The sequence below is a fragment of the Thermobia domestica genome, chromosome 13 (genome assembly GCF_964235325.1).
Source record: "Thermobia domestica chromosome 13, izTheDome1.hap1.1, whole genome shotgun sequence".
Lineage (NCBI taxonomy): Eukaryota > Metazoa > Arthropoda > Insecta > Zygentoma > Lepismatidae > Thermobia > Thermobia domestica.
This window is the reverse complement of record NC_137466.1, coordinates 139609842-139625578: the sequence shown is the minus strand read 5'-3', so window position 1 is coordinate 139625578 and position 15737 is coordinate 139609842. Positions and strand designations below refer to the sequence as shown.

General features: G+C 33.4%; 1 protein-coding gene across 2 annotated transcripts in view; it reads right to left on the bottom strand.

The window, feature by feature from the left end:
- Positions 1-6698: 6698 nt before the first annotated feature.
- fray (oxidative stress responsive kinase frayed) overlaps positions 6699-15737 on the bottom strand; it is a 217980-nt gene continuing 208941 nt past the window's right edge. For both annotated transcript variants that reach the window (XM_081736582.1, XM_081736581.1), the window contains exon 11: positions 6699-13738. In XM_081736582.1, coding sequence (XP_081592708.1) covers positions 13661-13738 — 78 coding nt within the window. In that variant the 3' untranslated portion in view covers positions 6699-13660. The remainder of the gene's footprint in view (positions 13739-15737) is intronic.

Sequence of the window (15737 nt, the reverse complement as noted above, 5' to 3'; positions counted from 1 at the left end):
TTTATGTATAATGTTTCATCTTTCTAACGCGAGAAACCCTAATTTTGGCATACATTCTGGACTCCCTATTTTCCTTTAGGATACGCATTTTAATGAAAATGACCTGACAACAACCCAGTTCGATGTATAGATTAACTATGTTCAAAAAAATTCTCTCAAACGGTCGAGCATTTCTCGTTATGATAGACAAGTCTTTTTCACTTGTATAATATAGATAATTTTTAAAAGTTTAGTGTTATCCTATATATATAAGTTATTTCTTGATATAAAAGTGAGCTGTTATATTTAATATGGTGAAAAAAAAAACATAACGGGCCTTATGCAGTCGTTTTGACGCGTGATTAGTGACATACTAAAGAGTTCGACTAACATATGTTTCCTGCAGTAGTCAAGCCTTTAGTATAACACTAATCATATGTCAAAACAACTCTGCATAAGGCGGAACATTTTCCATGTTATCAATAGTCTAGCCGCGAGTTTAGTAGCCCCTAAGTAAGATTTATCTTATGTTGACTGTAATCTATCATACTAGTAACAATTTAAGCTTGAATGCTGAAACATTGTTCAGTTTAATTTCTCAAGAGATTTTCTTCTTTCTCTAGCCATTACTATGTCAATAGCTTACTAAACACCGGCACCAGACTGTTTACTGTCTTTAAAACTTTCTCCCATACATTTCTACAACCGTCCCAGATTTGGTTTAAAATTTTCCTTAATACTTTCTGAGTATTGAAAATTGTTCAATTAATAACTTGGCATTAGCACCTAACTTATAAAGTGCTTCTGATAAAAAGGAAAATTACTGAATACACACAATATTATGCTTAGATTACTCATCTTGCAGAAGTTTCTTTGTTACTGGAAGCGTACATTCTTATTTCTTAGTAAATTATTTTTACTGCTGCAATTTGGGTCACATGGTCGACTTTTGCAAGTCACACGACTCTGAGTCTTGCTTTTCATATGCGGTCTCACTTGAACGAACCTGGTGGTCCAGACAAAGCTAGCGACTCGGACAGATCCGATGGCCCAGAAGCAACCCAAATATCAGCTTCACAGCATTTTATAGCGTTAATGATTTCCACGTTTATTAAGTCGAATATTTACGTGTTTTATTCCCGGTGTAACATTTGTTAATCAAAGTATTATGTCTTGACAATTTCATAATTTCATGTTATTCTTCTTCCTATATTGAAAAATAATGCAGTAGCTTTGAAAACATAGTACGCAAAAAGATTTAACAAACTATCATTTGGACTCTGCGGTATCTCTTATACTATACATATCAAGTTTCATGGTTCGCTCTCTTGATTAAATTTTGGCAAATTCCCTGTAGGAAAAACACACAGATGTAGCTTATCTTTTATGTAATTCCCGCTTCACCCAAATATCAGCTTCACAGCATTTTATAGCGTTAATGATTTCCACGTTTATTAAGTCGAATATTTACGTGTTTTATTCCCGGTGTAACATTTGTTAATCAAAGTATTATGTCTTGACAATTTCATAATTTCATGTTATTCTTCTTCCTATATTGAAAAATAATGCAGTAGCTTTGAAAACATAGTACGCAAAAAGATTTAACAAACTATCATTTGGACTCTGCGGTATCTCTTATACTATACATATCAAGTTTCATGGTTCGCTCTCTTGATTAAATTTTGGCAAATTCCCTGTAGGAAAAACACACAGATGTAGCTTATCTTTTATGTAATTCCCGCTTCACCCAAATATCAGCTTCACAGCATTTTATAGCGTTAATGATTTCCACGTTTATTAAGTCGAATATTTACGTGTTTTATTCCCGGTGTAACATTTGTTAATCAAAGTATTATGTCTTGACAATTTCATAATTTCATGTTATTCTTCTTCCTATATTGAAAAATAATGCAGTAGCTTTGAAAACATAGTACGCAAAAAGATTTAACAAACTATCATTTGGACTCTGCGGTATCTCTTATACTATACATATCAAGTTTCATGGTTCGCTCTCTTGATTAAATTTTGGCAAATTCCCTGTAGGAAAAACACACAGATGTAGCTTATCTTTTATGTAATTCCCGCGCATTTATACTCTTAAAGATCTTGGAGCTATCTTTCAGTAAAATATTTTGACACATACAGACAGACATACAGAGGGAAATAAAATTAAGATTTAATGAGAAGGGAGACAGCAGGATCGTGTGATAGAGTTACACTTAAAACATAAAAATAACGTGAGAACATAGTTCAACGTCCCATGATTATACCTTTTAGCTTAAAAGACAAGGATGATTGTAAAAGTAAATGCTAGTGAAAATAAAATTTAGTGATTACCCATCAGAAATCGCACCCGGGACTACATGCAATAAAGATGCACGTGTTAGCCACTAGACTAGCGGGATGGGTTAGAGCTAGATTGACAGGCTCATACACATTATCTATCTGTATGACGATGTATCGTCGTTCCTGAGTCTCCTTAAGTCATTCCGGTTCACGGGTCTGACTGCTTCCTGATCGCGAAATTCGTAATCAGTTTCATTACTGCTTCCCAATACCAAGCATAGCGTGTCCAATATACAATGCAACCCGGAGTTTGGGATAGTAGAACTTATGAACCTGAAACGATACACACATAATGGTTAAACCAACATGAAACTTTGGCCATGCACATATTTTTAAATTAGGAAGCAACGATTGAAGTACACTAGAAACCACACAGTATTGCTAGATGTAACCGAAGGTGTAAATCAATTTTTTGCAAAACATGTAAATTGACATACGTATGGATGTTCTGCCGTTAATTTTCAGTTTATTTAGTTGGAGTAGCTTGTAAACTATGGAGCAGAAAAAAGAATTTTTCAGTTCCAGCGATAACTAATCGGATGAAGCCTCTGTAAGGGGGAACTAGGAAAATTGTAGTTTCCATAAATTAACGCTCTGAATTGGAAACACAGTTGATGTTTCAGTGCATCAAAAGGTGTGTTAAGGATCTGTCTACATTATGCAATTCCTGAAAACGAAAAAAAAACTTTCAAATTATCATGATAAAACTTTTACTTACAGACACCCGGCAACACTGCTATTCATTTCTATGGGGCTACTTAAAGCAAGACGTATACAGGAACAATCCTCGAACTATACAAGACTTGAAAACAAACATTCGCAGTGGCACTGAGAACATCAACACTTCTACTCTTCGTAAAGTTGCTGCTAACATGGTGAAACATGTGAACCAGTTTGAATCACAACACGGGGCACTTCAAGCATCTGCTGTATAACTGACAACTCTTTTCGTGATAGTAGCAGTGTTGCCGGGTGCATGTAAGTAAGTTTTATCATGATAATTTCAAAGATTCTTTTCCGTTGTTTTCAGGAATTGCATAATGTAGACAGGTCCTTAACACACCTTTTCATGCATTGAAACATCAGTAGTGTTTCCAATTCAAAGTGTTAATTTATGAAAACAATACGATTTTCCTAGTTCCCCCTTACAGAGACTTCATCCGATTAGTTATCGGTGGAAATGAAAAATTCTTTTTTTGTTGCTTCATAGTTTACAAGCTACTCCAAGTAAATGAACTGAAAATTAACGGCAGAACATCCATACGTATGAGTTATGAGTCAATTTACATGTTTTACAAAAATAAATAAATAAAAAAAATACACCTTCGGTTACATTTGGCAACAGTGTGGTTCCTAGTGTACTTCAATCGTTGCTCCCTAGTTTAAAAATATATACATGGCCAAAGTTTCATTTTGTTATAACCATTGAGTGTGTATCGTTTCAGGTTCAAAAGTTCAATCATCTCAAACTCCAGGTTGCATTGTATATTGAGCATCCTGCATAATGTAACATTGCTTCCAACCTCGACTAATAACTGATTGTGGTCTGACACACTTTTCAGCCTCCTTGCTGAACGGGATGCTAAACTTAATTACAACAAGAACCAAAAAAGAATATTCTAGGTGTTCTGCAGACCATTTTCTTCATAATGAAATTTTGTTCGTATCGAATCGAACCAATGCCCATGTATAAGGGCAAATATTCTACACAACCTTCCTAAATATTCAAAAAACCTTTTCAAAAGATTGACGTAGGGAGTCCTATCAAAAATAGGTTTTAGCAAGCCAAATAAACTATTTTACGCATTTAACGAAACATTGACGTTTCTTACTCTTTCTGAAATATATGGAAAGGAAAAAAAGGCTTTGATCTCACAACTGACATATAGTAATAATGTAATTAATTGATTTATAAACATAATTAATCGGGAAAGAGGTGGGTGCGACTAACACCAATTCCCTGGGACAAACAAGTGCTTCGATTCGGCATCTTGCTAAATGCTGCCAACACTACTACTGACGTTGTTTCGTCAATCGTTGTGCATGGTCTGCCTGCTTTTGGTTTGTTGGCCACGGACCCGATTTCCTTGAATTTTTTGATTAACTTGTTTATTGTATGGCTAATGGGTGCCCTATGTGGTGATGGTTGTTAAAATAATCAGCAACGACCCTTGTGCTTCGATCTCCTGACATCTAAATGATCTTGAGGCGTTCTGCCTGCGTCACAGCCATGTTCTCAGCCACTTAAAGCTACTACTACTTAGCTTTTTTCCCCAGTTAGCTGGGGCCGGATTCACCAAGAAAACTAAACAGCCATAACTTCGTTATAGCGATAAAGCAAAAACAAACACAGAATTTAATTCCCGAGAAACTTTCAGGTGAGAATAAAGTAGCATAGCATATGGTTTCTATTTAAGAGAATGGAAGTGAATTCAAAATGGCGGATTTCAAGAGTGCGGCCACCGACATCATATGTCCTAAAGTTTTTCCCCACACCTGTACTACTAACCTACAGTGTTACTTTTACAATTCTTTTAAAATCTTGCCTTTTATTTGAATATTTTCACACTTTCGGACCATCCTGCAATAGTTCTTCCACAGAAAACAGTAGGTACAGATGTAATATTGTAATTGGACTTTTGTTCTCAATATTTTACTAAGCTTCTTGAACTGGAAATTCAAAATGAAACCATCCTGTTAATTAACATTCGTAATTTTAAGAACAGAGAAGGTGGAAAAACAAACTTCATATGCACAAAATACAGTAAATAGATTTTTATGAAGGATAAAAACAACACAGATTTTCACTTTAAATTTCCTCTTAAACTTATAGATTGTTCAACTTTACTTTTCCTACCACAACAACTCTTCTCAAATCGCGTCACGACACCACCTGTAAGAACACAAATGAGGCACCTAGTACCAAAATCCGTCACATCCATTTCGCTTAGTTTCGAGTCATCTTGCAAAACATGCACACGCGTACAAAGTCCCATATTTGAACTAGCATTTTAGTATGAAATATTAAGCTTTTAAGCAAAATTATGTTTCCATGAACTTCCTTTAGATCAAACATATAACAAGCGATATATAACTCAATTTCAGTTTTAAAAAATGGAATTGGCGGCTTTTGATAGTAGGCGCCTTAAATATATAATTCACCAGCTGCAATAGAAATTAACATATTTCAAGTGAAATTATTGATCATGTTTGGAGTAACGTAGTACGTACGTTGTTATAATACATGAATTAATACTGACAGTAACATACTAATACCAATATATATATATATATATATATATAATATTACAGTGTACTGTCATAGAAACATTTATTTTCCAATCTATATGGTTAAATTTCTAAGAAAAGTAAGGCTAGTGTCCAATTTGAAAACTGAGTCAAAGTGAATGTTCCAAAACAGTAGTTAAAATAAATATTTCATCATTCACATGCTGACAGCTGTGTCGTTACTGCTGGATCCAAATATGAGTAGTTATAGTTTGCTTTTATCTGCAAAATCAAAGGCAGACAAGTTTGGGAATATACGATTCTTGCAAATTCTGAAGTATCTTCTTTTTCCTTATCTGTTCACTTCCTGTTTGCTTTTGGTTCTAACAAGAAGCCAAGAACTGAACTTGTGAAAGAGACCTATTGTAGTGATATCTGAATCTGAAAAGTACCTGCTTGTATTTTATATCCTACAACTGAAATTCGGTATTTCCGTACTCCTACTCTCTTCTATAACCCAATCATTTCCCTACACTTCTTCACATACATTAGCTATGGGTTTAAGAAGTAATACATCTTCAGCTTTTCGTTTCAGCGCCAGATTCTAGAACTTCTGTATGGCTGAACCATCAGGTAGTTTTCTTCGCATACTTTTACAATTGTGGTCAACTGTTAACACACTTTTCCAGACAATCTAAGAAACTACTTCACAGTACCTTGTTAGAAGAACAAGTTCACGTTCTCCAACTTCTCTATATACCGTACTTGCGAAGTGCTTTTACTCGAAGCATTTTACAATATTAATTATATGTTCCTTCATACCATAAGCACGTTAAGTTTAACATATGATCTGAACAACCACATGTAAAAACATGTTTTATCTGACATTTCTGTTTCTTGTCATAATATGCACTACGCAAAATATGTCAGAAAGAATAAGAAACCAAATTGATTTATTTTTAATCCAATCAAATGGTTTAAACCATCGTTTCAATCAAGCTAATTTAAAATCACTCAACTCTGAAGTAAAGTGAACCTGGCCATTACCAATCTAGACATCAAATGTGTTCCCATTAAATGAATAAGTATGTGTATATCTACAAATCAATTCTCACTCATATGATGTAAAAATAAATAAATGAATATACTATTATTTGCGGGATTTATTTATTACAGAATACAGCTTTGCCATCCAAGATCATAATAATTATCTTGCATTTATTTTCTCCTTAACAACTGAGGCACAGAAAAATGTATTTACATATACAGTGCTTTATTACAGAACTGCAAAAGCCGCTCATTTGTTGCTTAACAGCAATACCGAAACGTAAGATACAAATCTTCCTAATTCCTTTAAAGAAGTTTTTATCTATGGCAGATATTTTTTCCCTTTTATATTTGGACAACCTTAGATTCTAATGAAACGCATTATGATTTTATCTTTTAGGCACATTACATAACTCATGGCACTGATTTACACTACAACGGCGTGCTAGTTGAAATATGGTTTACAGGAGTAAAGACCCGCACTTGCATCTGGAACTGTACTCGGGCATAAAATTACCAACACATTCTTTCAGATAGTGAAATTGTTCTGTGATATTACTTGCATGGTTTAAACAAGCTATCTGCCTAAAAAATCTCATATCACATTGATCCCTCTCCAAAAGAAATGTGCTATAATCTGGAACCAAAAAGTACGCGCACACTGAAATAACTAAGAGACGTCTACAAAATATTGAAAATGTTAATAGATTGTCAGAAGACATTACTTCAGTTTTATGAGGCAAAGTGGAAGATAAGGTCAATATTGCAGCGAAGGTTTTTCCATGTAAGGTTAACTTCAGCATTTACGAATACAGTGATCCCATATTAATGTGTGTATTTAAAGATAACGAGATATTTTCTTGCAGAAAGTTCTGACTTTTAATGGTTGACCGCAAATCATAATGTCATATAGCTGGACGAATTAATTGGCTAAGCTGATTAGAAAATTAGGCTTTTTAAATCCTAGATTTATTGATTTATTTAAAGTAGATAATCTCTTTGTGGCTACTACAAACCGACAGTGAAATCTACAGACTACATTGATATTTATTAGACTGGAAAAGCGTGACTTAGTATCACTTACATAAAGCAATTTAATTTGAAATACTTTTTCTTTGGCTCAAAATCTATTAAACTTATTTTGCCCATGGAAGACGAAAGTTTTATACGCTCTGACAAATTATTTTGCAACATCAGAGCTCCAAGTGTATGTCTAACGTCGAACTCAAATTTTAGTCAAACTTTTTTCTTTTTAATGGTGACTGAAAATACGACATGTACCAAGAAAAAGCGAAAACAGATATAACCCTGCATACGAAATTCTTATTTTCGTCTAAATATTGTGTACGAATGAATTTTCTTTAAAATAATCTTTGAAGTGAAACACAAATACCTAGTTTCACTGAGTGTTACAGACAGCTGAAGCTTTATTTACATACTTCAAAATACTCTTGATCCAGATTTCATGAAACGCAGAATAATTATAATCAATTAATCAAATATATTCATTTTTCGCTATTAACAGATTAAGGCAACTTTCTTTAAAACAGCTGCTACAGTTGCATTCGTTTGTATAATCCTACAAATGCAGTACTGAAATTCTCGTAACTTAGATTGTAATTTAAAATGCAACATGCAAATCATTCTTCCAATTCCTGAATTTTACGACTTTTATCAACTACCAAAATGATCGATATTGATGTGAACACTTGTGTACGATGATCTGAAAAAATGTTTTAAACACATGTTAATTAACTTTGTAATATCACAAAGAACAATTCCACTCCAGGATTTTTGTTTTTATTAATTTTCGAAGGCCAATTACACGCTCATATTCAAATAATCAAGACGTAGTTTTAGTCAGAAAATCATACATACAGTCTCATTCACACTCACTATACATATATGTACAACCAGTCACACACATGTGGAATCATGCCACATAGTATACGCAACCTCTAATAAATATTCATCATACGGCGCCATTTAACCTAAAATAACCTCCAAGATTTTAGTTTTCTTTACAATCACGACATACACTCATTGTTGTGTAAAGAAAATGTGTGGCTACAAGTGAAATTCAATAATAGTTTGAAAAAAAAAAAAAACGATTATCAATACGAGTTCGACCATATTAAATGCACATGCGTAATGCAATTGAGTGGTAAGCAGGTCAAATCAGGATTTCATGATAACGAATATCATTATTGCAAACCAATATTTTTCTCTTGTATATAGTACCGGTACGTTTTCTTGATTTTTTTTTTTTTTTTTTTTTTCATGCGATTTGTCTACTCATTTTTAATTATTAAAGATATTCTACATTTTGCACTTGAATTCAGTTACAGTATCACAAATGAAATTAGGGTGTGTTGGCGGACATGTTAAAAGTATGGAAGTAGTTGTATGAAATTTTTATGGGGAGTATAGGGACCTTTTTCTTCTCAGAATCTAACTAAACTGAAACGGAATATGGAAATTAATTGTAGTTTACATAACTACAACGTGAATTGTACAACTGTGTTTGCCTTTTATGGCCCAATACAAATTGAGTAAAAATGCGTTTTTAAACCTGTATCCTCCAACTCGTACTCCTGCTTTACGAGGACTTTAATTAATGCAGAACAACAAGAGGCTTCGCATGAGCTTCGGAAATGGTCGAAACCGTATTATATATTTTAATATTTTACACCAAAACTCTAAAAAATACTAGGAAGACCGAAATACATATAACCATTCCTGTTTTCATATTTCTGTCAGTTTCGAATTTTTGGTCCTTACTCTAGTTAACGTGTTCTAGGTCAAGCACACACTGGAATCACTAGTCATGCTTATGCTATCGTCAGGAAAAGGAAAGTATTACTTTCCTTTTTGTATAGTTATCTTCAAAAATAAAGAATGAACAGCGTGTTGACACTAAAGATTATTACATTTAAGTACGTGAAAAATTAGCATGCCGTTCATTGCAGTTAATGTGTGTTTTCTTTAGTTATTGTCGCCACAATCTCACAGATGAAAGAAAAAAAAAAGTCAGTCACTGAGTCGGAAAATCTAATATATCGAAGACTTAACTAATAGCTACGGAATTCTTAGTAAATCGGCTAAGATGAAAGATTAATACTATCTTGTCCTGAGTACAAATATTACAGAACTCTTTCCAAGATTTCATCTTATTTAATCATAAAACAGGCCTAACAATAGAACAATATTACTGACAGATTGACTGTATTCTTATTTTTTTAAAATTACATTTCATACCACGATCCTTCTAAGATATTGATTTAGCTCTTTTACATTTTTTTTCCTTTTAAATATAATTTCGTTATTTATAACACAATTTTATTCTCGTTACTTTGAAACACAATTTTCACAATCAGAATTAACACTTTTCTTACAAGCATCTACAATGAAAGTTTTAATATATGGAATGAAAACAATTTTACATTATCAACAACGATTTAGAATTATCAAGGTTTGTGCGTTTATTCTATTATTACTAATCATTTTTGTCTTAGTAGAACGATAACTAAATATTCTGAAATGATCATCAGAGCTAAAATTGCTAGAAATAGATTTAACCTCTTTATGTTGTCAACTTTTTCGATGTTTTTTTATTTTGTTCTATATTCAGAATAGCTGTGTTGATTATTGTAAAGGCAAAAGCGCTATTATAAAGGAAGGACACCAAAAATGAAATTTACTGGTCAAGATATATGCTTTTTGTGCTGTTTATGTATGTTGTGAAGCCGACTCATTCAGTACTTTACAACCATCACAGGAATATTTCTTTTCAATTCTTTTACTATTTTTGATAATCTAAACAATGCTTATCAAAACCGTGAAATTATTATCCATTTGTCTATAGGCAACAAATTCTTCCAATACACTTTTCACGAATTATTCCCCAATCTTTTGCTGGTTAGTGCCGAAGGATTGCAAAGCGCTTGTCTATAACATGCCAACTTCCGCAAAATAGTTCGGAACCTATCGCAGAACACTAACAGATTGAAGTTCATAAAGTTTACCATTCTAATCAACGTTAAATTTAACGTGATACATGGTGGTTAAAATAAAACTATTTTACGATTATCAAAAACAAAAATAAATTCTGCTTCTGCCTCCTTATCTAATTCCTTCATTGATTTGAACACAAATTACAGTACTTAAATATTTGCTTCTCTGTTGTGGTATGTTTCAGTGTTATTTCAGTTATGGCAGCAACATTGTGTTTAATACGCTGACTGGATTAGAATTAATTCGAAACTAGAAACATCCCAGTATGTTATCTTAATACAGATATGATTTTGCTCATTTTGTTCAGATTTACGAACAACCCCTATTACCTGTCCTGGATTTCAGAATCAAAAATATTTCTGGTATGGTTTCGGTAATCAATCCTGTTGCCATCAACAGCCAAACGGTAATGGAGATTTTCGGCATTACAGATTTTTTTAAACACCTTTTTCAAGTTATTGTTTATATTGGTAGCGCTAAATTAGTGTGAGTAGCGGTCACTAACACTCCATAAACATATTGCTGATTTTAGTATTTTCTGTGAGAAAAAGGACTAAATTGAAGCCGAAGCTCCTCATTTAACACCTGACTGTCAAAAGGCCAGCCAGAAATATAATAATTTGATTCGGACTTCCAGGGCACATAATAGGTATATTAGTTACCCCAGTATCTTGCTAATACAGAATTCTAAAGCACAACACCATTTCTAATTTTAAAAGTCTCTACTTACAAAACTGTAATTGCCCCCCCCCCCCCAAAAAAAAAAAAAAACTGGTAGTTCTGTCACTTTAGAATTGATTGTTCAAGGTCACCCTTCAAACCATTCTCTCTTTTCTTACCTACCCCGCTTCATTTTTTTTTTTTCTTTTCCTTTCCTGATCGCACTCTTACCAATAATGATGTTAATCCCCGTTTTAACTTACATGCTATCAGGATAATTTGTATTCTGCTTATTACATTCACGAATGATTATATAAGGAGAGGGGAGAGGGGGAACCTTAGTTTTTATTACGAACAGATACAGCTGTTTTATGAGAAGATTGTATATCCATGAAATATACTATGGTAAGTCAGACAAAAGAGAAGAATGTTATTTATTACTATTCTTCCATAAACTATTCATAGCAATTGTGATATACACAAAATAAGATGTTACTAGTGAAGTGGGAAAAAAAAAAAGTTACGATCAGATTGGCAATGCTGAAATAGCCAACATTCTGACTCGTTATTTGAAGCAGTTTACGTAAGAAAAGAAATGCGTGTGCATTGGGGAGTTGTATACGTGATCTAGGACCAGCGATTTTAAAGTAATAGAGAAAATAAATTGGTACCCCTCCCTATTCCAATCCACGAAATGTACTATGCCACTAAGTCACTGCCGTTTTCAACAATTGGTCGTAACAGAATTCTTAAATGCATTGATTAGGCTGGGTGTTGATATAAAATAAGCATTTAACTCGCAAGGCTAATGACAAATCACTCTTATAATCTGGATATCCTTCACACACCACAGTGCTTCAGTTATAAGAAAGTGTATGAGACAATTTACTTAAGCTTTACGACTGACCCCAATTTGCAAATAGTATAAGCGGTAATTTTTGATAACTGCTTGTGTCTATACACAACACAAAAAAGTCCCTTTTACATATTTTGCAAATTAAAGAATACTTTAATTACAATTTATGGGGGAAAAAAATCTCTATCAAATTACATGAACACTAGATGAATTAATATTACGACAGACAATCAAACATATTTAAATCTTCAGTCTTTTACACAGCTACTAAATATGTACCCAATTTAAGTTAAAAAAAAAAAATCAATAGTTGTATTGACACACAGTTTGACGCATCGTGGTACTTGAACAATCATTTTTAGACTTTAATACTTTCGTTAATTTTCCATATTACTCTTTCTTTAGAATGATGCAATGACTTACTTTCTTCCTTAAGTTATTGCTACGAACTGTTAACGAGCGCTAAAGCTAGCTGTTAGAAATCGGCTGGGTAGTGCAACAAACTTGAAGAAAAACAACAATTTCTAATTTCTCTCTGTCTCATCTAAGTATTCTTCGTTTAGGAAACTTAATACGGCTAAGATACACTTAGATCTGTCCCTGAACTTTTCGTTTTCATTATTCGGAAGGAAGCCAATAATTGTAACGTCGCAATCTTATCAAATTTCACAGACTTAAATCTACAAAAATTTGCACATTTAGGCCTACTCAAGTTTACTAAACACAAAAAATGTTATTTACATTAAGTTCTAGAAATATAAATTTTTCTCATATTCTTACACCTATTTCAATTTCCCACAACTTTAAATTCAAATATTTTTACCTTTCGTAACACAATTCGTTAGAATATCTACAACCTTTTTTATGTATTCCCTGTGCAATGTATTTCCAAAATATTTACTCAAGTTCCACTCCTATATACGATCATCATACAACTGCCATATTTATTTCAGAACAAAAATTGTCAGCATAAACAACTCAAAATTGGTGTAATGTAAGTCGTAAATATTTATATAACCAGCCAGTTCATCTCCATAGTGTTTATCCACTATGTGTAAGACCCCTCCTCTTACTATCTGCATCGTATGGCTTAACCACGGATCGAACCAAAATGCAGTAAGCAAAAACAGATCAGTAAACAAAATATACCACACACTGTTTGAAAAATATTTGGTTAAAAAAAAAAAAAAAAAAAGTTATTTGCAAAGCCTTAATTACTTTTTCCCTATTATACGAAATAATAATCTGTTTACATTACTTTTTTTTTTTTAAAAATGTACATTTGTTTTATTAATAAATACAATACAGCCTCTATTTAGCAAGGATATCACACGCTTCTCTCAATACCTGATTCGTTCGGCATAATTAAAGGTCTACTACACTCTAGGCAGTTTCCGCTCATGTATGAGACGTGTTCACTGATCTTCGTTATCCTTGAACAATTACTCCTTATTTATTTCATTCTTTTCATTTATTTACACAGGTATCAAACCACATTTGCACACGCACACACTCCTTAACACTTTGTTTCTAGTCTGTTATTGATATCTGAGCAAACCCTATTAGCGCTTTATCGTCGGGAACCTCAGTGGGAGGGCAGCCAGAATTCTGTAACAGAAAAACAATGATAAATACTCATAAAAATATATATCAAAAATCATGAGCATTAATTTATGAACGCTGCAGATCATTCTAAAATATTAAAGTTTTCATATTGCTTGTAGGCACACGTAAATAACTACATAATAATAAAGTTACCTTTAAGTGCGTTTAATTTTGCTCCTTTTCCATCAGTTTCGACTTCACATACTTCCTGCTTTGAAATGAAATGAAATTAAATTAAATCTTTTCAGTTTAACGTCCTACGATTATGCCTTTTAGGTTAAGGGAGATGGATGATTAAGGCAAGTGAACGATGGAAGAATCTTTGGAATGAGAATGACACTGTGTTGTCCACCACAAACTTTCTTGGCCAGGGATCGAATCAGAGACTCCACACATCAGAAGAAAGCTCTCTACCATTGGGCCACCGTACCTCTCTCCACTTGATTTGCTTGAGTTGAGTTGAATTGATTTTGAGTTTAACGTCCCGTTTAGCAGCGACGCTATACAAGAAGTGGACCTACTAATTAACGTGGAATCCGAACCACATGAGCTTCGCCGGAAATTGAACCTGGGTTTCTTACGCCAAAGGCGCGTACGCTAACTGCTTAGCCTCGAAGGAGCTCACTTGCTGCTTTAAGAAGTAAACATTGCAAACACTGAATTTTGCTCAGAGCACTCAAAAAAAAACTGGACTGTGAAAATCAACACAAAATCATAGCAAAAAGTCTTCAATTTATTGCAAAGCTCTCCCTGGTTAGCGCATGTGGACCCGGATTTGATTCCTGGTGGGAGAGCACGAAAATTTAATTTCATAATCACTCACTTTCATTAAACATCAGTTTCCTTTAACTTAAAGGACAACCGTGGGACGTTAAACTAAAATCTAATAGTTACTAGTGCTTAAAGGTTAGAGAAATAAAACATGCTGAGAAAACGATATTTGATGCTATAGAAGCTGTTTCTGATACAGCTATAATAGCGTTTGATCTCCGAACCAACAGTGTTTTTCTAAGACATTTATCAACTTGTACATTTTAGATACTTATCTTAGTATTCTGCCTATCGCACCGCAGTTCTAGCCCATTTATCTAGCATGTACTTCTATGCACGAACTGCGTAACTACAGCTTTATTACACTGATGGTCACTTACATACGTCAAATATTCCTACAATACTACCACATCCTGATTTTCTTACGTCACTAAATCATATTCTTCTGAGATTAGCTTTCAAAATAATGTAACAAACTGATAAGTTAATTCACACAAAAAGCAAACTTCACGGTAACAACTTCTGGATGCGAACACGCAATTGACAGCTAGCACTCTTTCTTGCTCCTTTCATGAGTACCTCCAGAAAACATGTATTTTCTAATTTCCGAAGTGATAACTCATCATAAGATCCAAAGCAAAGCAAGGAAAAAAAAAAAAACTACTTCATTTAGTGCAGCAATATACAATATGTAGAAACATACAATAAGGTAAATAATCAAGAAAAAAGGCTTTGATAAGAATAAAGTTTGAACTGTATTTGTTTCATGTCTTTATGCGAAAGGTGACGAAGAACAGAACCAAATATTAAAGCGGTGTTCGAACTGGGATGAAAGCAGGGTTTGAATATGTAAAAAAAACACCGAAAACGACAAATCTACTCTCGAAGTTACACAAATAGCCCAATCAGGTTTAAGATAGGTTATATTCCTAATTATACTTACCTGCTCTATTCTATGAAAGTACTTTTCTTTCACCTAAGCTTTTCAGACCGCACTGAAGTTCATCTTAAGGATTTGCTTCGATAAAAATAAAAGTATCGAGAGAAAAGGCGAAAAAAATAAAATTAATATTTTTAGTTTTATGTCAATGATTGTCCTTTCGGCTAAAGGAGACGCGTGATTAATGAAAATAAACGATTATGAAAGAACTACTACAATGAAACGGAAGAACCTTGAGAAAACTCATGAACACGATATTAACTGCCATAAACTCGCGTGGACGGGGATTGA